The 22,201-nt window shown below is 55.8% G+C and overlaps 2 protein-coding genes across 4 annotated transcripts; both read left to right on the top strand.

Annotated features, from left to right (window-relative positions):
* Positions 1–855: 855 nt before the first annotated feature.
* SDHB (succinate dehydrogenase complex iron sulfur subunit B) lies at positions 856–3,831 on the top strand. The gene is made up of 8 exons (XM_083375918.1): positions 856–980; positions 1,124–1,278; positions 1,774–1,859; positions 2,000–2,136; positions 2,735–2,851; positions 3,118–3,219; positions 3,371–3,493; positions 3,593–3,831. The coding sequence occupies exons 1-8, from the start codon at positions 915–917 to the stop codon at positions 3,668–3,670; spliced, it is 864 nt and encodes a 287-aa protein (XP_083232044.1). The 5' UTR covers positions 856–914; the 3' UTR covers positions 3,671–3,831.
* Positions 3,832–6,981: 3,150 nt separating this feature from the next.
* On the top strand, positions 6,982–22,187 carry ATP13A2 (ATPase cation transporting 13A2). Of its 3 annotated transcripts, none has more exons than XM_083375706.1 (29): positions 6,982–7,275; positions 8,222–8,295; positions 8,782–8,949; positions 9,090–9,148; positions 9,425–9,527; positions 9,739–9,818; positions 10,003–10,084; positions 10,791–10,856; positions 11,558–11,692; positions 11,856–11,922; positions 12,421–12,552; positions 12,765–12,932; positions 13,052–13,162; positions 13,796–13,842; positions 14,201–14,389; positions 14,476–14,682; positions 15,021–15,134; positions 15,333–15,489; positions 15,717–15,837; positions 16,511–16,635; positions 16,751–16,905; positions 17,550–17,660; positions 18,001–18,050; positions 18,418–18,570; positions 19,219–19,315; positions 19,879–20,102; positions 20,254–20,405; positions 20,544–20,716; positions 21,022–22,187. In XM_083375706.1, the coding sequence occupies exons 1-29, from the start codon at positions 7,242–7,244 to the stop codon at positions 21,193–21,195; spliced, it is 3,528 nt and encodes a 1,175-aa protein (XP_083231832.1). In that variant the 5' UTR covers positions 6,982–7,241; the 3' UTR covers positions 21,196–22,187. The 3 variants fall into 3 exon arrangements, with proteins under 3 accessions (XP_083231832.1, XP_083231833.1, XP_083231831.1); XM_083375705.1 differs by having other exon boundaries at positions 6,983–7,275; positions 17,971–18,050; XM_083375707.1 differs by lacking the exon at positions 17,550–17,660 and having other exon boundaries at positions 17,971–18,050.
* The last annotated feature ends 14 nt before the right edge of the window (positions 22,188–22,201 follow it).

The following is a 22,201-nucleotide window of genomic DNA, read 5'->3' on the forward strand; positions in this document are numbered from 1 at the left end:
TTCTGTCATTTTCTTAAGTCTAATAGAAGTGGAACCCACCTAGGAATTAAACAAAAAACCTTTTTTGACATTTTGGACAGAGAGGACGGCTGGTTTGAAAGAGGGGTCAAAGAGGCCACCCAGGTCAAAACTGAAAACAGCCCTAAATCCAGTCTACAACACCGGTCCTTTCAGCGGTTCCCAGAAGGCTCTGCACCCATTTGCACCCCTCAGGTGGCCCTGAGGACACAGGCCAACCTCCCAAGTGGCCTCAACGGCTCCCTAAAAAAAGAAGGCAAATGACCGGCTGTCTGCAAGGAGTATAAATCCTTCCTTTCCCCCACCGCCCGGTCAGAACCGGGGAAGCTTCTTGGATGGAAGGAGGGAAACGTCTTCAAAGAAAGAAACAAAGGGAGCCCAGTTGCCTCGTGGGGGACCAAAAAAAAAGACACCTTCGGGATAGAAGACAGAAACGGAAGAAGAGCAGCAAAGGCGGAAGCAAACAAGCGGGGAGGGGGGAGATGAGATGAAAGGCTGAAGCAAAAACAGAAGCCAGACGGACAGAGCGCTGGAGGACGGACGGAGCGCCACGAAGAGAGGCACTTTAACTCAGGGGGTCTTCAAACTTGGCCCTTTTGTGACTTGTGGACTTCAACTCCCAGAATTCCTCAGCCAGCCAACTGAAGCCGAGTCGAGAAAATTAAGCCTCGGCCATTTTGTGGGTGGGGAGGAAAGAAAAAAAAGGCTCAGGGTTGGACCGGAAGCGGAGGGGGGAACGCTTTCGCGACGGGACAGGAAGCGAGGTTCGGCCATTTTGGGAAGGGACCTGAACCGGAAGTGGGGGACGCCGGACGCGAAGGAGAACAGGAAACAGGCGCCCTCCGCTTCCGGTGCTCCCGTCCCAGTCCCCGGAAGGACGCCGGAAGGACGCCGGGATGGCGCTGATGGCGACGGCTGGCTGGGTGGCGGCGAGGGGAAGAAGCGGCGCGGCGCTGCTTCAGGTGAGCGAGGGACGAAGGGTGGCGGTTTGCGGGGGGGGGGGGGGTGCGCGCGTGCGCTGAACGCTCTCTCGGTGCGGGCTGAGCTTCTCACGCTTCTAGTCCTCAATGAGCGGCACCGCCTGGCTCCCCTCTCCGGCTTGCAGATCCGCCGCCGAGCTCACGCCGGAGCAGCAGCAGCAGCAGCGGCGCCGGCCGGGGAGGCGTCCGCCTGCCCGAAGAGGTTCGCCGTGTACCGCTGGAACCCGGATAACCAGGGAGAGAAGCCCCGCATGCAGACGTACGAGCTGGACCTGAAGAAGTGAGTGGCCCTTTTCCCCAACCAGGGCAGGGCAGGGCAGGGCAGGCTGGGCCCTCCTGGCTCCCCAACGCCCGGGCAGCCGCAACGGGGTAGGTTAGCAAATCTGCAAACTCAGCCAAGCGACCCTCTAATAATAAACTTTTTATTGTCAAAGTACAACATGTGTACATTGAGATTAGCTGAGCCTCCCCCCCCCGTGCTCCCTCCCCCCAACACACAGTGACAACAAACCCTCCACCCCACCACACCATGTGAATCAACTACACCACACACCGGCCTCCCAAGTCAATTCTGCATAAGATTGTGTCCCATTCAAAAGCCTAACAGCCCACGGATAAAAGCTATTTTTCAGCCTGTTGGTACGGCTGGCTATATTCCTGTATCTCCTACCGGAGGGTAGGAGAGTCAAGAGATCCCGTCCAGGGGCAAGAAGAGAAAAGGAGGGCTGGCGGGCCCCCCCTCCTCTTTCTAGCAGCTGGCGGGCTCTCGTTCCAGGTGTGGCCCCATGGTCCTGGATGCCCTGATCAAGATCAAGAACGAAATGGATTCCACCCTGACTTTCCGCAGGTCCTGCCGAGAAGGTGAGGCTTGCCCTCCTTTGCTGTCCGGCTCCGGAGGGCAGACGCTCCGTGCAATACGGAGGAGGAGGAGGAGGAGGCTGTCGCCCTCCCCCCAAAATCCTGCTTTTCATCTTTGGAAAGCTCCGTCTTTGTCCCTGCAGGCATTTGTGGCTCGTGCGCCATGAACATAAACGGAGAGAATACTCTGGCTTGTACCAAGAGGATCGACACCAATCTCAACAAGGTCACCAAGATCTATCCTCTCCCTCACATGTATGTGGTGAAAGACCTCGTGCCTGTAAGTCCAGGGAATTCTGTGGTTGGGTCCCGTTTCCCCCCCCCCCCAATGGATTCTAGATCTGGGGTGGGGCCTGGAGCTGGGAGAAGGGCACTGGCAGAAAGGTGTGGGTGTTGTGTTTTGTGCCTGGCCATCTTCGCCATCTACTACACAATTATACCCGCTGTCACTCATCTTGTTCGGCCTGAACGGGTTGAGTGGTTTGGGCTTAGCGTGGCATGTATGAGCTGCTGTACTCGTAAGCTACCTTTTACGTGAATCATCAATCGTGGCTTATTCATAAGAGCCGTGGTGGCGCAGTGGTTAGAATACAGGATTGCAGGCTAATTCTGCCGACGGCCAGCAGTTTGATTCTGACCGGTTCAAGCTTGACTCAGCCTTCCATCCTTCCCAGGTCGGTAAAATGAGGAGCCGGATTGTTAGGGGGAGGGGGGGCCATAGTCTTGACTCTATAAACAGCTTGAGAGGGCTGTGAAGCAGTCTGAAGCGGTATATAAGTCTAAGTGCTCTTGCTATTATTTCCAAAAAACGTTTCCCTTCAATCAGAGCTTGGTGGCGACGTGTAAACCCGCCCTGTGTGTGTTCCCCCTCCTTTCAGGACCTGAGCAACTTCTACGCCCAATACAAAGCTATCCATCCTTACCTGAAGAAGAAGGACGAATCGAAGGAGGGAAAAGAGCAGTATTTCCAGTCCATAGAAGATCGGGATAAGCTGGTCATTGCTTGTTTCTTTCCTGCCTCTCTTAGCTGACAGCCGCTGCTGTTTTGGGGGTTTTTTTTTGAGAGCGCTGGCTTTCGAAGTGCCTCTTGGTCCCCCCTGAAACGCTTCCGTCCGAACCACGACAGGGGCTGCATAACGAAAAGCAGGGTGTGAGGGGAGGGGGCTCTGCTTTCCCTCCAGCAGGGAAAGAGAGGCCAAGGGACCCTCCGCCTTCTCTTGGCCACCTTCTGCCTCACGGGGCCTCTCTTTGGCTCCCCCAGGATGGGCTGTACGAGTGCATCCTTTGCGCCTGCTGCAGCACCAGCTGTCCCAGTTACTGGTGGAACGCGGACAAGTACCTCGGCCCAGCCGTGCTCATGCAGGTAACGGGGCCCCCAGGGAGACGGCTCTCCGCCTGCCCTTTGGCTGGCCGCTGTCTCGGCCGGTGCTGGAATGGGAGGTGGGCCTCTGCTCTAGGGAGCAGGGGGTGGGGGGAGGAAAAGCAGTTCTTCCCACGAGTGGCTGCTCCCTCAGGCCTACCGCTGGATGATCGACTCCCGGGACGATTACACGGAGGAGCGCTTGGCCCAGCTTGAAGACCCCTTCTCCCTTTACCGCTGCCACACCATCATGAATTGCACTCAGACCTGCCCCAAGGTGGGTGCTGGGACCAGGTTTTCCCCAGCCGGCTGGGATGAGGGCGAGCTGAGCCAGTTAACACAGCCCTTCCCTTCCCCCGTGGCTTTTCTTCCCCAGGGCCTGAATCCCGGGAAAGCGATCGCCGAAATCAAGAAGATGATGGCCACGTACAAAGAGAAGGCGGCCCACGCTTAGGCCAGCCCACCTCGTGTGCACGGCTTACCTTCCCGCTGGAGGGCCTTTAACTTCTAGCTGGGTTTTTCAGTGGGGTTGTAGACTCCGCTTTGCTTGTGTGGATGTGTACAGTGAAATCTGTAAAGACAAATAATTAAAAAAAAAAGCAGTTTTCTACCTTCTCTCTCTGTCTTCGGTTCAGGCTGCTCTTTCAAATGCTCCTCTGCACAGAGCTCAGGAGACCCCGAGTGGTGGGAGGTGTGTGTGTGTGTGTGTGTGTGTGTGTGTGTGTGTGTGTGTGTGTGTCTAAGACGAGCCCTTTGCCTTGGGCTGGGCCCTCCCTTCAGTTCACAAACAGCCTGCATTTCTTCAGCAAAACGTTCTGGGACGCGCAGCGGATAAGCCATAAATGTTGGCGTAAAAGCACGCCTGGCCCAAATCTGGAAAGGTAGATTTAACATCTCTTTATTTAGGCACACAAGTAAAGAGAGGCATTTCCCCCCCCCCCATCCAGAGGGGAAGAGGCGTTCAAACGAGGGAAGCTCTAGTAGTCCTTTGCAAGAACGAGGGAGCAAAAGTCGCAACGACACAAGCCAGCCAGCAAATTGGGAGTTGCTTAGGGCATTAGGATGGCATTAATTCAACAGAGCCGTTTCCCCTGTGTTGATAAGGACCACTCGTGGTTGCAAAAGTTAAACGAGGGCGCTGGAGCCACGCAGGATACCGGCTTGGTTGTTTTCTGATTTGGGACACCATTTGCCTTGGAATTAGAATAAAAATTAGAAGAGAATAAAATAAAGAGAAGAGAAGAGAATGCAGAAGAGAAGAGAATAATAGGAGGAATGACGAATAGAAGAGAGCAGAAGAGAAGAGAATGTAGAATAGACTAGAATTATCTATCTATCTATCTACCTATCTATCTATCTATCTATCTATCTAATTCTTTTTTTTAATATTTGTATCGTTTTTTTGTAGTTGTTTTATTGTTGTGAGCCGCCCCGAGTCCTTTGGGAGATAGAGCAGCATATAAATCCGATTATCTATCTATCTATCTATCTATCTATCTATCTATCTATCTATCTATCTATCTATCTATCTATCTATCTATCTATCTATCTATCTATCGGACTTATATGCCGCTCTATCTCCTGAAGGACTCGGGGCGGCTCGCAACAATAAAACAACTATTAAAAAACCCGATACAAATATTAAAAAAGAATTAAATTACAAAGCCCCCCCTAGCTAATTACTAAAACCAATCAAAAATGAAAACAATATTAAACCCCACCCCACCCACCCCCAGCGCCCGTCTTCGGTCCAGGTTGGGCCTGTTGGACAAGGTATGTCTTTAGGGAGTCGGGAGGGACCTCGGAGGTCATCTAGACCGACCCCCCCCCCCGCTCAGGCAGGACACCCCAAGGCTTAGACCAGGGGTCTTCAAACTTGGCCCTTTTATGACTTGTGGACTTCAACTCCCAGAATTCCTCAGCCAGCAAAGCTGGCTGAGGAATTCTGGGAGTTGAAGTCCACAAGTCATAAAAGGGCCAAGTTTGAAGACCCCTGGCTAGGCGAACGGGCTCTCCAGCCTTAAAGGGAAAGAGAAGCGTAAAACTCCCACCAGCGGGACGCGGGACTCCTGCGGGGACAACGCAAGCCCGGCGAGGCGAGTCCTGGGGGGGGGGGTTTAAATCGGCTGAGCTAGGACTACGTCTCCCGGCAGCCTCCGCGAGCGCCAGCCCCGCCCCCTTCAAGGATCAGCTGCTGCAGGGGCTCCCGGGCTCGCCTCCACTCGGCCGGCAGACCCGGGCGAGCGAGCGGAGCTGTCCACCTGCTGGAGCCGCGGTCGGCGGACGGAGAGCGGCTGCTGCTGCTGGGGGAGAAGGGGGACGCGCAGCCCAGGCCGGGGGTCGCCTCTGGGGGACGGGAGGGGGCTGCGACCGGCTCCCCTTCTTTTTTCCCCCCCTCCGGAGAAATCCCCGGGTTGGCGAAGGCAGCCTTGCCGCCTTGGGTCGCCCTGTACCCTCCGCCGGGCCGGGCTCTTGGGTGCGAAGTGCCACGTAGCCCTGCGGGCGTCCTGGGTGTCGTCGGAAGGTAGGCAAAGCAGGTGAGGAAGAGGCTTCTTGGCAGGGACAAAGAGGGGTGGGATGGGGGTTGTTCGGGCAGGGGGTGACCCAAAGGAAGCAGGTGCTCTGGCCCCAGGGTGACCCACCCCCCGTCCCCCCTTCTTTGGCTGGAGGCACCGTGCCAGCTTGCCACCTTCCCCCCCCCAAAACACTGGATCAGTCCCAAGAGTCCCACCCTTCTCCGAGAGAACTTTGCCTTCGTGTGCCCCAAATGCTGCTCTACCTGTGTGGACGGGATTGATTTTATTTATTTAATTAAATGTTTATCCCCACTGCTCCACCAAGGCTTTTCCCATTGGGGGGGGGAGGGTCTCAGCCACAGGATGCCCCCCCCTCCGTGGTGATCCAGCCAAAGCCTTGCCCTCCTCTCCCGGCAGGGGGTTGGACTAGATGACCTCCAAGATCCCCTTCCCCTCTTTTTTTTTTAAAATTTTAATTCCATTTATATCCCGCCCTTCTCCGAAGACTCAGGGCGGCTTACAAACTTAGCAGTAGCCAACTTTATTTCTCTCTCTCTCTCTCTCTCCCTATCTATCTATCTATCTATCTGGTTTATATACCGCCCTATTCCCAAAGGACTCAGGGCGGTTTACAAGGCAAAATTTAAAAACAATCCAATATAAAATTAAAATAAATTAAATTAAGTCTGGCCACAAAAATTAAATCACAATTTAAAAACATTAAACCCCTCAGTCCAGACCAGATAGCTCAAAGAGCCAGGGCGGCTTACAATCTAAAGCACAATGTGCTTAGCAGTAGCCTTCATTCTATGTATATGCCTGCTTATTAGGGCTTTCACCTCCCCCCCAGGTGGCATTATTACAAAGTCAGCTTAATTGCCCCCAACAATCTGGGTCCTCATTTTACCTACCTGGGAAGGATGGAAGGCTGAGTCAACCTTGAGCCTGGTGGGACTCGAACCTGCACTAACTGCAGGCAGCTGGTGTTACTTAAGGAGGCATTAGCCCACTGCTCCACCAAGGCTTTTCCCATTGGGGGCAGGGTCTCAGCCACAGGATGCCCCCCATGGTAATCCAGCCAAAGCCTTGCCCTCCTCTCCCGGCAGGGGGTTGGACTAGATGACCTCCAAGGTCCCTTCCAACTTTACTAGTACTACTACTATTATATCAAACTTTTATTCATAAAACATGAAACTCGGTCAACTGAACACTCAAACTGACTGGCAATAATGGTTGACATGGGTTGCTGCCAGCATCATCATCATATTATTATTGTTGTTGTTGTTATTATTATTATTAATTATTATTATTACTATTATCATCCTGCAGCTCCCTGCTCTCGTTTTCCCTCTCCCTCACGCCCCTGACACAGGCTCCACTGCAGGGCGCAGGCTCAAGAGAGGGCTGCTGAGTCAACGTGACCACCGGCCACTCCCATCCCGGCCGCTATCCATGGCGGCTACGAGATCCGAATTCACCTGAGGATGTTTGGAAAAACTGGAGGGTCCAATGGAGGCTGCCGAGCACGCCAGGATCTTGCCGGGTAAAGAGGCGGAAGGGCTTCAAGAGAGAAGGGGAGGGGGAGCCAAAATCCAGTGGCTGCTCGGTGTTCAAGGCAGCCCCCTCTCTCCGTCTCCTGCAAGATGCAGGATCAGTCCCATGATCCAGCCAGCCCTCAAATGGTAATTTGATGGGTTGGAGAACACTCTTCCTTTCTCTTGGGCATGAAAATATGCCCCTGTTTGATTTGGGGAGCACTCTGGGTCCCTCTCTCCCTTCCTTCATCTTCCTCCTCCTCCTCTATTATTGCCTCTTGTCCCCTCTGCGACTGTTCTTCCAAATACACTTGAAATTATCTTCCACCTGGCAGCTTCAGCTCACCTGGCCCTTTAAACATGACAACATATAGCCCAGAGGTCCCCAACCTTTTGAGCACCGGGGACCGGTGCCACGTCGAAACGTTTTTTCCGTGGACCAGAGGGGGCGTGGTTTTGAATGCCGCCTGCATCCCAAGGACGGAGTTTTGCTTGTTTGTGCGGACCGCTTGCCGGCACGCTGCAGACCGGTGCTGATCCATGGCCCAGGGATTGGGGACCCCTGACATAGACAGCTCTGTGCCCAGACCGCGAGATGGCGCTTCCTCACATGAGCCCAGGCACAGACGAGGCGCCCCACGGGAACAGCCCGGCGGTGGGAAAGCAGGGCTGGATCCCGGCCCCCCGAAAGCTGAAGGGGAAATGAACTCTTCTGTACCCCCCCTTGCGCTTGCGACTGACGCAAGGAAGCTCCTCTGTAGCTCGTTGCTTTCAAACCCGTTGGCCTTCTCCCTCGGCCGTTGAGGCCCGCTTTGCTCCCTCGGAGCTGAAGTTCAACCAACCCTGAGGAAGCAGAGGTGTTTTAGGCAGGACTCTCCCATCCGAAGTCCCAGTTTCCCGCAAAGAGCTCGCTCTTGCCCGCGGGTGAGATTTTTCCTTCTTCTCCTTCGTTAGGTAATAACGGCCTGTTGGCAGAGCAGCAGCTGAATTACCGTTCTCTGGAGCAGAGCCCGTGTAAATCCTCTCCAGTAAGAAGGGAGTTTCCAGAGGGAGGGGGATGCAAGGTGGGGGGGGGGAAGGTCAGTGCTGCATTGGGTAGTCAGTACCAGGAGCTGGAAGAGGGATTTTCCAAAGCGGGAGGGGCAGCTAAGGCCGGTCTTTCAATGCTTCTGCCGACACTCCTCTGCTTTGCCGAAAGGGAGGACCTGGGGGTGGTGAATGAAGGGAACGTTGGCTCATGAGGAAATGAGATCTATTTGCTCTCCTCTTTAAGTCTCTTGTACTCTGGAGGTTTAAGGAATCCAGGAGGGATAAAACCTCAGGTCACGATGGCTGGGCGTGGAGGTCTTACCAGGAAGCGCCCTTGCGCTCTCCCGTAGCGAGGTGGCCAAAGTCCTCCGTTCTCTTTACGTTCAGGATTAGTCCAACCGCGGGGCCTGTCCTTTAAGGGGAGGCCGCGGGCGAGGGAACTCCTGTCCGGCTTCTCCTCCCAATGGCGCTTCTTCCTTCCCCAGGAAGTGAAGGGTTACCAGAGAAAAACATGGAAGACGCTGGTCTGCCACTCGGTCTCCGTGCTCACGCTGGGGCTGCCCCTGGCCATCTTCCACTGGAAGCCGCACCTGGAAATCTACGCCAAATGCACGGCCTGCCCCTTGCACCAGGCGGACTGGGTGCTCATCCAAGTAAGTGCCGCGGCAGGAGGGCCCCAGCTGGCTAGGGCACTGCAGTGGGCAGCCGGGTAGCCCCGGCAGACCCATCTCCTCCTCTGCCCAAAGCCACTGGCTCTTCTGCCCCATCAGCTGTGCCTGCCCTCTTCTTTCAGGATCAGCTGGGACGGTGTTTCGCATCCAGGGTCCAAACAGAGCAGATAGAGGATGGCAGGTAAGCGGTGATTGGCAAAAGGTGTTGGGGGGGGGCCTGGGGGAACGTCAGTGGCTGCATCCTGAGTCGGCTGGGAGAGAGAGGTGTCTTCCGTCAAGAAGGAGGCTGACCGCGCAGGTAAGAGGAAGGATGGGGACGCAAGCCCTAGCAAGTCCCCCACCCCTGGCGCTTGCTCCTGACCTCCCTCACCAGCTCTGGAGCCTCCTCTTCAAGGACAGGGGGCCACCGTCCTGATTCCCGAAACGTCTTCTCCTCTCTCTCTCTCTTCCTGGGAAGCCCGGAATCCGGCACAGACGAGGGGAGAAGCGCTATCGCCGTGGGCATTTCAGATGACCAGACAAAAAGCCGGGACACAATATGGCTGCACCAGAAAGAAGAGGTCAGCACCCTGGGACGGATGTCCCTGCTGTCCGTTCTGGGCGGCTCACCCACGGGGGTCCCCTGACTAGGCCTCACTGCAAAGGGGCACGTCGCCCAGCCCTCTCGTGGCATGGATGCCATCCCCGCCATGGCACGAACAGGCTAGTCAGAGGATGCCGCTGCCACCTTGCAGGTGCCGATAACCCGCCCCTGTCTCTTCTCCTCTTCAGAAAAACATCCTTCGCTATTACTCCTTCGAAGGTGTGCGCTACCTCTGGGTGGAAAGGCGAAAGGCCTACTGCAAGGCCAGGTGAAGTCCTCTCCCATGGCCAAAAGGGGCCCTTCACGCCAGAACGCCCCTCTGCAGAACGCTCCCCTGGGCTGTAGCGGTGGAGCTGGACAGTCCTGGCTAACCTAACCGGCCTCTGGGCCTTCAGATTTTGACCCATCCCGGGAGACAGGCAACCCACCCCTTTTCTTCCTCTGTTTTGCAGCACGTTGAATGAAGACTGGACGTGTTCCGACCTCCACCGGTCCTGCCGTGGTCTGAGCGTCCAGGAGCAGTCCGCCAGGCATGTCCCTCCCTTTCCCTGCAGTATCCCAATTTGAGGAGGGAGGGGGAGCAGGGAATTGTTTGGGAATAAAAAAACAGATCTTGCAAGACCACCTCCCCTCATTCCCTTTTTGCTTGCTACCCAGTTTAAAAGGAGCGCCATGCCGGGCCTCACTAAAACAGTCAAGGTGCACAAAATCCAGCAGTCCCCTCCTGATGGCGGCCCTATGGGGAACGGGCTTGGAGGGGGCTGGCGGGGTCTCCTTCCCTGCCTCAGGGAAGCGTTATAGGGAAGCCAAGCCAGCCAACTCTTCACACCGTGCTCCGTCAGAGCTGGCTGTGGACTAGCAAATTCTCCTCCGCCAGAGAATCAAATAGAATAACAACTTTGCCGTCCCTTTGAATGTACACTCATCGGCATACGTTGAAAGGAAATTTTGCTGCACGCGGCCCTCAAAGGGCCAACACCCCCCCTCCGATGTACGCTGCGTAAATATGACAAAAATAAATACAGAATTGTGCCCACGCCCACCCGTATTTTACGAGACAGAGAAGCAACAGCTCTTAGTTCCACAATGAACTCTTTTTAGTGGGAGGCCAATGGGGTGTCTGCCTTTTCTACACTCGGATTCCTGAAGTCCCTGACTAGCTGAAGTGGGCCTTTAGGATGACGACAGCTTTCCTAAAACTGTGCGCCCCTTGTACCCTGCCCCGTCTTTTGACAGAAAGATGATTTACGGCCCAAACCTGATTGACGTGCCGGTGAAGTCCTACTTCCGGTTGCTGATGGATGAGGTGAGTTCCAGTTCTGCCTGCGGTGGAGCCAGCAGCAGCCTGGCCCGTCTTCATCAACACGAGCGAGCGAGCAAGGAAGGGCTCTTCTCCTTGGCCTGAACAGTGCAGAGCGGCTCCTGCCTCCGTCTGCCTCTGAAACAGGGAGAACAGGAACAATACTAAGGGATTAAACGTGTGCGCCACCTGACTCTCAGCAAATCTGCTCGGTCCACGTCAGTTAAATTAAGAAGCTGCAAAGAGGGAAGATGAAGAATAAAAGGGGCGCCTGAGAACTCTTTGGGCGCAAGAGCAAGTTAGGAGGCAGCATTGTAGGCTAAACCCTGCCGACTGCCAGCGGTTCGGTCTTGACCGGCTCAAGGTTTGACTCGGCCTTCCATCTTTCCGAGGTCGGTAAAATGAGGAGTCAGATTGTTGGGGGGCAAAGAGGCTGAATCTAAACCGCTTAGAGAGGGCTGTAAAGCACCGTGAAACGGCATATAAGTGCTTTTCTGGTCCCTTCGGAAGGGGTTCTGTCACTCTGAAGCCCCTCTGCATATCCTTCAAGGCAGGGAGGGAGGGGGCTTCCCAGATTCTCCTCTTCTGAATCATAGGCCCCCTGGGAGCTCATTGGCTGGGGGGGGGGAGTTGTCTCTGCAGAGACCCAATCAGTGAAGGCGGAAGTACCAAAGAAGCGCTAAGCGGGCCCTTGTTCTCCTTTGCAGATCCTGAATTTGTTCTACATCTTCCAAGTGTTCAGCATCACTTTATGGATCTGTGAAGAATATTACTCATACGCAGTCTGCATCTTTATCATTTCCACCGTCTCGATCGGACTCTCTCTCTACGTCACCAAAAAGGTGGGCCATGGCCACGACTTCCTCCTCCCCGCTTAACCTGTGCATCCACCCCTGCCCCCTGAAGCCCAGTGCGGCGGCGGGAACGAGGGGCTGGCGGTGCCCCAGAGGCGCTACTGCTTTGCCCTTGGGGGGCTGCGTTGACACAAGGCCTGGCTTCCTTCAGCAAAACAGGACTCTCCACAACATGGCCAAGGTGGTGACCAGCGTGCAGATTTGCCGACCTTCTGGAGGTGAGCAGACGCGTGGTGACCTCTCGGGCAGCACCCCGGTGGATCTTGAGAGCAGCTCCAGCCTGAAGGCTGGACTCACGGACGGACTCTCCTCCTCAACTGGGTCACCCACCAGAGCAGTTTCCCTCGTTCTGCACGTCATGACATCTTTCTGCTAGACTGGGCTTCTCTCTTGCACCTTGGCTGCATGCAATCTTTGTCAGTTCCTTCTGGGGGGGCGGGGTGTCTCTTGCTGCTGACAGCCACATGCAGCCACAGCTAGGAACTCGGGCACCCTTTTTAAGCACCTGCTCCCTCTAGATTATGGAACCCAAACAGGGCAGTCAAGACTCCACTGCCCTCAAGAAGCCAACTTCCTCCCTGCCAGGAAAAGCTGGAGAAGGGAGACGCCTTTCCGTGGCCAAGGAGGGCCTGGTCTTCCAGGTTGGAAGGGTCTTCCAGTTTGGAAGGGTAGGGGGATGGGGCACGTTCTGAGCTCCTTCCTTTCTTGGCTACCAGAGAGAGTGGTGGTGAGTTCTGTGGATCTCGTGCCAGGAGACGTCCTCGTGGTCTCCCCCGAGGGGATGCTGGTTCCCTGCGACGCCGCGCTGCTCAACGGCGAGTGTGTGGTCAACGAAAGCCTTCTGACTGGTGAGCCAGCCGGGGGAACATGGGCAAGCCTAGGCTGCTCGCTCATTTTAAAGCCCCCATCGGCACCTGCCTGCCTGGACCCCCATCAAATGCTCGGCATGTTCCTGCTTGCGCAGACTTCAACGGCAGCCTGACCTGGCTGCTTTCAAGTGACTTGGCTGCTTTCAAGTTTTTCTTGACGCTCCCCACCAAGCCGTCTTTTTTTTTCCCAGGGGAGAGCACGCCGGTCCTGAAGACCCCTTTGCCTAAAGGCCCGGAAGAAGCCAGTGCCACCTATTCCCGCGAAGATCACAAACGACACACCCTGTTCTGTGGGACACAAGTCATCCAGGCGCGGTCCTACGGAGACGCTGATATCCTGGCAGTTGTGACCCACACCGGTGAGGCCATTTCGGGATGCTGCTTCTCTCCCCATCCAGTGTGGAGGCTGTCCGGTCTCTTGCAGCATCTCCCTGGTCTCACGCCAGCCTTGCTGCCTCCCTCCCTCTTCTTCCTCCAGGCTTCTACACAGCCAAAGGGGATCTCATCAGCTCCATCCTTCACTCCAAGCCGTTGAAGCTCAGGTTCCATAACGATGCTTGGAAATTTGTCACCTTCCTTGCAATCCTGGGTAAGTTCACACGCGACAACCCAAAGTGGAAAAGGTACCGACTGTCGCTTGTAGGGTGAAAGTTTTGGTCACGGGGAAAGAGACCATCTGCCGTGGATTCAAAGTGCTTCCATCCCGAGTCAGGACCGGCTGAGGGTGCTTAACCGCTATCCCTGCTTTGAGCCAAAAAGTTCAGGGATGTGCAAGTGGAGCCTGTTTTGGACAGGGATCATTACAGACGGTACTTGGGAACAGCAGAAAGCTGCCGTTATCTCCTTCCCCAGCAGCACGTTGGGCGCTTTGCTGGCCCTTGGACATTTTTGGTTGATTCGTTCCGCTGGGGTGGCCTTGTTGAATCAGCAGGAGCTGGAATAGAAACCATCCTTGGTCCATAGCAGATCCCATGTGGCCCCCAAACATCTCCTGCCTCTACGCAGTTGAGGAGCTCAGCTGGGCCCTGCCACCTCTGGCCACCTGTGTGCAATATATCCTACCTGTGGGTCCATCTCCGATTGGAAGCTCTTTGGCTCAACTCCTTCTGCAAGGCCTCTCCCAAGAGTGCCGCTCTCCCCTTGTGGGTTTCTGCGGACTCCTCTGATACTCGCTCAGCCTTGTTTGCCAGGGTCCCAAGACTTTTATTTCTCTTTCCTCCAGCCGTTGCTGGAACCGTCTACAGCATCATCATCTTAAGGAGGAACCAGGTAAGCGCCCGGGGGCTCAGAGTCTCTCTCACCACCTCCTCCGCCCCCCAGGTCTCCAGCTGAGAACTACTCCTAGGTTTCTCTGCCCTGGAACATGCAGGGTGACAAAATGCCTCCAACTGGTGGCCTCTTTGGCCAGCCACTCATCGGGTCTCTGCTTCGGGGGGGGGGGCGCATGGAGACAGCCTTGGATGGCAGCAGGTCTGGCTGCGAGGCCGGCTCAAAGAGATTGGAGCCAGCTGACCTTCCCCATCTGGAAGCTTTGCCGCTGAATGTCGCCAAGGATCTTCACGTAATCTCGTTCCGTTGGCCTTCTGGTTAGTTGGGAAGCCCTTGTGCTCGTCTGTTTTCTCATGAGGTTTCCCAGTGGCTGATCGTCATCCGTGCTCTGGACATCGTGACAGTGGTGGTTCCCCCAGCCTTGCCGGCTGCGATGACCATGGGCACCATGTACGCTCAAAGTCGGCTGAAACGCCAGGGCATTTTCTGCGTCAGTCCGCAACGCATTAGCCTCTGTGGGAAGGTGCGGCTAGTTTGCTTCGACAAGGTGAGACCCCGGGAAGAGTGCTGGGGTCCTGGGCTGCCCATCCAACGATCTTAGCCAACTCTTACTCGGTTGGAGTTTCCTCCCAGACAGGGACCCTTACCGCTGACGGCATGGACATCTGGGGGGTCGTCCCCCAGGCCAGCAGCTCTTTCCTCCCCATCGTTCATGACCTTCGCTGCCTGGCTGACGGGCCGCTGCTTCGCTGCCTGGCCACCTGCCACACCCTCTCTCTGCTTGGAGATCTGCCCATAGGTGACCCGGTGGATCTCCGGATGTTGGAGTCTACTGGATGGGTGAGACAGGAACCTGCTTCTGTTTTAGGGAACACGGATGCCATTTCCAGGGTTCTCTTTGGCCACGTCCTTCTACATGGTCAGAAATGGGTGGAAAGGGGAGAGGGTGGTTCCCTTTCCAGAAGGGAGAAGAACCAGAGTCCCCCAGAATCCCAAAACTAGCATCATATGCAACTAAAGACCCAGTGACCCACAGTTTTACTTGTCTTTTCTGGTCATCTTTGCCAAGCTAAGCCCTTTTCCCCATGGCTGAGGTTTAAACTGGGCTCTGCTTAAGGGGTAACCCCTTCAATGGGTAGAGCCGCTGCTCTTCACAGCCCCCTCTTGGCTTCTTGCAGTCTCTGGTGGAAACCAAAGGGCCAGAGGTGGAGGCCTGCGTAGACCAGGATTTTGGGACCCACGCTTTGCTGGTCATGACTCCTCCGCTGCTGAGAGAGCAGCTCCCCAGCACGGTGAGGCTCTATCCTTCCTCGCGGCAGGGGAGAGGGACTGATTCGCAGCCTTCCTCGGCGGCGGCTGAGCGCAATGCAGACGGCACCCTGTGCAACGAAGGGAAAACCCACTTCCTCTCGCCCGCTTCAGCTGTGGCCTGGCAGAGGAAGCCACCCTGGCTGCTTTCGGGGGCTCAAGCTGTGGCCTCTTCTCCGCAGAAGCCCCTCGTCCCCGTGGCCGTCCTCCGCCGTTTCCCGTTTTCATCCGCTCTGCGAAGGATGTGTGTTCTGGGGAAGGCTCCTGGCAACAGCCCCGTGGAGGCTTTCATGAAAGGAGCTCCGGAGACGGTGGCCAGCCTCTGCAAGAGTGAATCAGGTCTCTGCCCTTGCCCCCAGCTTGCTCCCCACTTAGCCCTCGCCACCGTACGGTTTGTCTTGTTCTGACATTGGATGTTTGGCTACAGAGTCCCTGGGAGGCTCGGCATCACTTTCCCTCAGAGGGCGAGGGATCCGGCATATGAGGGGAGGGCAGGGGGAGGGTCTTTCTCATGCTTTGTAAGTGTCTTCCTATTCTAAAGGCCGCTCTCCCCTCTTGCCTTGCAGTCCCGCAGGATTTTTCCCAGCAGCTGCACCAGTTCACAAGCAGCGGGTTCCGTGTGCTGGGGCTCGCATATAAGCCCTCGGTGGCCGTGGGGACCTTTGAAGAAGCCCAGGAGGTGACCAGGTGGGTGGTGGACATACAGGTCCTTGCGCTTCTTTCCTACCAGCCTGTCTTCCAGGCTTCTCCTGGCAGACTCGTTATTTCCACTCTTTGGAGACTGTGAGAATACTCAGATAAAGCACTCTTGACTTCAGCAACACATTCAAAATGCCGATAGCCGTTTAATGTCCGAGGTCACTGAGCGTGGGATGGCACGGGAAGCCACATCGATTGCTCCTTGTTAGTTCCTGGCCAAAACGTACCGAGGCGCCCTCGTTAACGTTATTACACGATGAAAAGTTGATAAGAGGGGACGCGTACTGCGTCCACGACTCCCCTGGATGGGTTGGGAAACGGCAGCAGAATCCAACCAGGTTTTTGCTAGAGAAAATTCACCGACGAACGGGGAGAAAGGTCAAGTTCTCCACGGGGGTGAGACGGGAGAGAGAAAATGCAAAGGTGGGATGTGGGACACCTGGGAAAACGTGAAAAGGACGGCGAAGGGGCGTTCACTGCAAGCAGAACATGAGCTAGCTTAATCCGAGGAAAAACTTTGCAATCGATTGACGAAGGGTGCACCCAGGCAGAGGCTGGGCAGACAGGCTTTGGGCTGGATTTTGGCACAAGGCAGGGAAGTCTCTCAACGATCCTCTGGGTCCCGGCAAGGCCTGCTGACGGAAGCTTCCTCCTTGGGCAGAGACCGGGTGGAGGCGGACATGATCTTCCTTGGGCTCCTGGTCCTCAAGAACGTCCTCAAGCCCGAGACGGCACCTGTCATCCGTGTGCTGCGCAGTGCGGGGATCCAAACCGTCATGGTCACCGGTGAAAAAAAAATGGGGGAAGGGGCTGGGAAGACTGGGAGAGAGTGGCGGGGAGGAACGTCGGCGGCTTCTAGCAGAGACGGGTGGCTGGGCTCAGATCTCCCTTTTGCCACCAGGGGACAACATGCTCACTGCAGTGAACGTGGCGAGGAGCTGCCAAATGTTGGAGGCGCAGGAGCGGGTGGTGTTCGTGAACGCCGCGCCTCCCAGCCACGGCAAGCTAGCTGCCCTCACCTTCACTACTTCGGATGTCACTTCGGAGCAGCTCAAGGTCAGAACTCTTCCTGGCTGAACCCTCCGTGACCATGATTGTCTTGGCGGGAGGGGGGAAAAGTCAGGTTGTCCTAGTTGCACCTCTCCTACCCAAGCTTCAAGAGGTGACAGCCTGACATTAGCAAAGGCAGGAGCGGGAGAGGGAAAGATGGGGCTTTTAAGGAAGAAACGGGGGGGAGGGAACGGAAGCCCAACTGATCCGTGTGAGGAGCTACAGCCAGCAAAAGGTCAAGTAACAATACGCAGAACTGGGAACTGAGAACCTGTTTCCTAAACAATATACAAGCACCTAATCGGACATTTACAGAGAACAGGAGGGATGGCCGGATGGGAGGGGTGTATAAAGCATACTCCTGGCTTCAGTAAAGTATACTCTTGGCAAAAACCAAATGGCCAGGAGTCTCTCTTTGCTAGCTGACTGAGTGGGATGGTTGAACAACAGTCTCTCCCTTGCAAGCCTGGTCATTTGAATTGACCGTCGGCCAGCCCCAGCTAGTGTTTCCTTTCAGACAGAAAGGGGAGATTGTCCAGTCAGTGCAACACGAGGGAGGGAGGGAGGGCAGGCGAAGAGAAAGCCTTACCAAAATCAGGCTCCTGCTGACGTGGGATGCCAAGCACGGATGAAAAATCCGACTGTTGCAGGGCGCGCACCAGCAAGACGGCGACTTGCAGGAACAGCAGCCGTCCTCCTTTGCCTTGAATGGGAAGTCCTTTGCGGTCCTTTGCGAGTGCTTTCCAGCCCTCCTGCCCAAGGTAACCCCCAAGAGGGAGATGAGCTGGTTCACCTGTGCCCGTGGTTTCCTCAGACCAGCCGTCCCTTTTAGCGGGATGCACCTGTTCCTGGCCTTCTGCCAGGGGTTCTCCTGACCAGCCTGCCTTACGCCATTGGGCGGATGGGGACAGTTGCGCTGTGCCTCCGCTGGGCACCTAAGCAGAGCCAGCCTCTCTATCTCACAGCTCCTCTTTCTCAGCGGCAACAACCACGACTCCCAATTGTCCCGAGTTGTTCCCCATTTCCAGAAAAGCAAAGGCACCGCTCACACACCCTTGCTGTCCTTTGCAGATATTAGTCCAAACTACCATTTTCGCACAGATGTTACCTGATCAGAAAACTCGCTTGGTCGAGCATTTGCAACAGCTGAAGTAAGTATTGTGGGGGGGGGCAGCTGGAGGCAAGATTTCCCCACATCCCTCTGCCGGGTGGAGAGAGCAAAAAAAAGGGGGTGTGGAAGCAAGGGAAGGATCTGGTCCCGAACAGCCCCTCCCTCTTGCAAACCTAAAGCCTGGGAGCTTCAGAGGTCGGGAGGGAGGATCCGGCCTGCGAGATCGAGAGTAGCCAGCATTTGGAGAGAAAGGAAAAGCAGCAGAAGTTGCAGCTGAAAGATACTAAGACTACTAAAGACCGGCTCTCCCCCCACCACCACCCTTTTTGGGGGGAAGAAAAAAAAAAGCAAGGTGGGTGGGAATCGGGTCTTCCATTTTAGGGAACGACTGCCTGTCTTGCCCGCAGCTACTGCGTGGCGATGTGCGGCGATGGGGCCAACGACTGTGGGGCTCTGAAGGCAGCCGATGTGGGCATCTCACTCTCTGAAGCCGATGCCTCGGCGGCGGCACCATTCACTTCCCAGATGGCCAACATCAAGTGCGTCCCCATCACCATTAGGTAGGTGGCATGGACGGCCAGGAGCAGAATTGATGGCCCCCCTTTCTCCCATCCAGGTTCTGCTCTTCCTGGAGGCCAGGGTACGTCTGTGTGTGTGTGTGTGTGTGTGTGTGTGTGTGTGTGTGTGTGTGTGTCTTGCTGGCCTCTTTGGAAGGGAGAAATTCAAATCCTGCCCCTTTGCCGTAAGCTGCACTGACCACCTTCCCGGCTAAGCAAGTGGGAGTCCTCTCTGTCAGGGATCCAGGCTTAACGTTTCCCTCTGGGCCACCTCCCAGAATTAGGAAGAAGGGAATCCTTCTCCCTCGGTCATACCGGTCCAGGTTTCCATTCCCAGAGAGCTTGGGGTGGTGTTTCTCAACCGTTTTGATCCTAGGTGAAATGAAGCCCGCGGCTCTTCTTGCAGCTGTCAGTCCCCCCCCCCAACCCCCGCCTCACCCTCCAATTTTGCCCTAGGCCTCTGGGCAGTGTCCAGGGTCGAGTCGCTTCTTGGGGACATTCAGCGAAAGACACACCAGTTCGCAAAGAAAGAGTTCTTTCTTGCCCGAGACGACGTTTCTGAGCAAAGCATTTTTTCCCCCTTGAGCTCTTTCACCCCAATCCCTTCTCTGCCAGAAGGGTGAGCGACCGTTCTCTCTCTCTCTTCTTTAGGGAAGGAAGATGTTCTCTGGTCACCTCCTTCGGCCTCTTCAAATACATGGCCTTCTACAGCCTCACGCAATTCGTTTCCGTGCTCCTGCTGTACACGGTAAGACGGCCTTTTCCCTCCCGGCCCTTTCGGCTCACGGACCCTCTTCCGAGTCCAAGGGGGAAGGTCCTGAGCGGTGAGGTCTAGAAAGCTGAGCGCCCACGTGGTCGGATTTGCCCAAGGGATGGCAAATCAGGTCCGGGAACTCCATATCAAAAAACAAACAAAAAAAAAAACGACAAAGCCCGACCCGGGTAGAACAAAAATGCATGCAGAGAAATCAGAAATAACTTGGGGCCTAAAGTAGCAGCTTCTAAATGGGGACAGAAATAGCCACGTTCAAAAGACGGAAGGAAAACACAGACCTTTCACCTGATGTGCTAGAAGTGGAGGAACCTTGACTGGAACCCCTGACAAAGATCTGAAGGGCCACCTGGCTGGGATGACCCGAGACCGGAGGAGGCCTCTGTTTCTTGGGACAGCCCCAAGGGTGAGGGAGGGGACACCAGCCAACGAGCCGGGCTGCCCCGGCACCGGAGACGCAGAGGCTCGGCCCTCCACAGCAAGGTGGGCCATTGCATCTCTCCATTTCTTCCCTCCCTCCCTCCCTCCCCCTTGTCTAGATCAACACCAACCTGAGCGACGGGCAGTTCCTGTTCACTGATCTCATCATCACCACCACGATGGTCGCTCTCATGGGCAAGACGGAGCCGGCTGAGGACTTGGGCCTCCGGCGCCCGCAAGGAGCTCTGATCAGCCTCACCGTCCTGGGCAGCCTTTGCCTCCAGATGGCTCTCATCGTCGCTGTCCTGGTGATCGTCTACTTCATCACCGTCTCCCAGCAGTGGTGAGCGAGGGGAAGAGGAAGAAGCCCAGCTAGCTCCATCGCTAGCTCAGCCTGCTGTGGGTCGGCCCTTCTTCTGGCCTCTGAGGTCGGGTGGGGACAGGCAAGGTCACCGCCAGCCCAGATTCAGCCACCTGCCTACTTTCCCGCTCAGGTTCACCCCTCTGAACAGCACGCTGTCCGCCCCCGCCAACCTCCCAAATTACGAGAACACGGTGGTCTTCTGCACCTCCGGCTTCCAGTATCTCATCTTGGCGGTGGTGGTGTCCAAAGGCCGGCCTTTCCGCAAGCCGCTTTATACCAACGGTAAGTGCTTCTGCCACGGCAGCTGTGTCAAGAGGAGGCCCGGGACGAGTCAGACCGTTGTTTTTTTCTCGGGCAGCCCATCTTCTGCCTGCTGGCCCTGCGCCAAAAGCCTCGTCTCGGCTGTCTCTTTCTCCCCAGTGCCGTTTCTGATTGCCTTGCTCTTGCTCACCGGCTTCATGATCTGGCTGACCGTCTTTCCGCTGGCCTTCCTGCAAAAGCTCCTGCGTCTGAAGAGCCCCGGTGACCTGAGCTTCAAAGTCATCTTGCTGGGGATGGTCGCGCTCCACTTCTTCGTGGCTTTCGTACTGGAGGTAACAAAGGAGCAACGGAGCTGGGGAAGCAAGACTTTTTAAGACGTGGTCCAAGGCAGCGGGAGCGCTTCATTGCAGTCTTCGGCAAAAGCCAAGCCGAGACCCTTCTTTTTTTCTGGGGCTGGGCCAGGCCAGGCTAGGCTAGGCTTGGTTTAGGAAATGGGGACTGTTGAGCGGCTGAGCATCCGGGGAGGAAAGCCAGCGGTGGCGGGCTTCCTTGGAGCGGCGGGCTGCCGCTGTTGCCAGACGCGGTACTGGCAGTCGGATCCGTGCATCACCCCTTTCCTGCTCTGCTTCCTCCACAGGTGGGCCTGGACCATGGCCTGCTGGATGGCTTTCGGAAGCTGCGACGCAAGAAGGCATCCAAAAAGCTGTACAAGCAGCTGCAGTGGGAGCTCAGCCAGGAGAAGAGCTCGTGGCCCCCTCTCCACGTGCCTCTCTTTGCCCCCACCGCCCCCACCTCCCCAGCCACGAGATGACATTGGGCGGCGACCATCTCTGTGTCGGGTCTCTGCTTGCGGTCCCTTTGGGGATCTAGTCCCTTCCTCCCAGCAGCTTTCCCGATCCACCGGGATCCTCGGTCGACTGACAAAGGCAACTCCGAGACTCCTCTCCCCCGTGGCGTTTCTCAGCCTCTAAGGATATCGGAGAAAGAAAACCTCTTGAACTCGCATTTCTCTCCAAGCCAGACAACTGACGGCGGAATTGCTGTGCCGCAAAGGAGCCATTTCCGCCAGCCTCTCGGTCGAAGCCCCTGGCAGTCCCAAGATTTTGGGCCACTCTGGGGGGGGGTTGTGTCTTCCTTGAGTTCCCTCCTCCTCAAGGGATAAGCCTGTAGCAGCCGTTGTGTACCACATGCTGGCTAAAAGAAAGCCGGCTGAGAGATCCCTTCGTCAAAGGCGAGAACGACGTGATGTTTGTTCCCTTTGCCCAATGACCTTTGGACCTTCGGGGAATTTCAGCACGTGCAGCTTGTCTCCCCCGTCAGAACTTCAGGCTGAAGAAAGATGGAGGCTGTCTCCAAGGGCTGCTCCCTGGCCAGTCTGAGAATTGGCTCCATTCCACGGACCGAGTGGAGGTCTTCTTTCCACCACAAAGAGACCTGCTCTTCTCTGCCTGGGTTTCCCTCTGGCTACCATTTCTAGTTGTTAAGGATTCTTCACCAGCTTCCCACGGGACGGGCACCCATTCTGGATGGCCACTTTTGCACCTGCTCCACGACCTCCCTAACTGAAATAACTGGAGCCTGCGCAAGAGAGGACCAGAAAGAGCTGAGCCATTCGGTCTATCTTGCTTAGGTTAAGATTTTCATCTGCACGTGGCGCGCGCGCATGTGTATAATATGTATATGTGTATATATATGCCAGGTTCTTAATATTAGCAACCATGGTCGGACATTCAAAAGGGCTTACTACGGAACATTTAATGATCACAGAAGCAATAATGTAATAAACGAGTAGCTTTGCACGAAGAGGGTCTGGGACA

Source organism: Vipera ursinii, assembly GCF_947247035.1.
Source record: "Vipera ursinii genome assembly, chromosome: 17".
NCBI lineage: Eukaryota > Metazoa > Chordata > Lepidosauria > Squamata > Viperidae > Vipera > Vipera ursinii.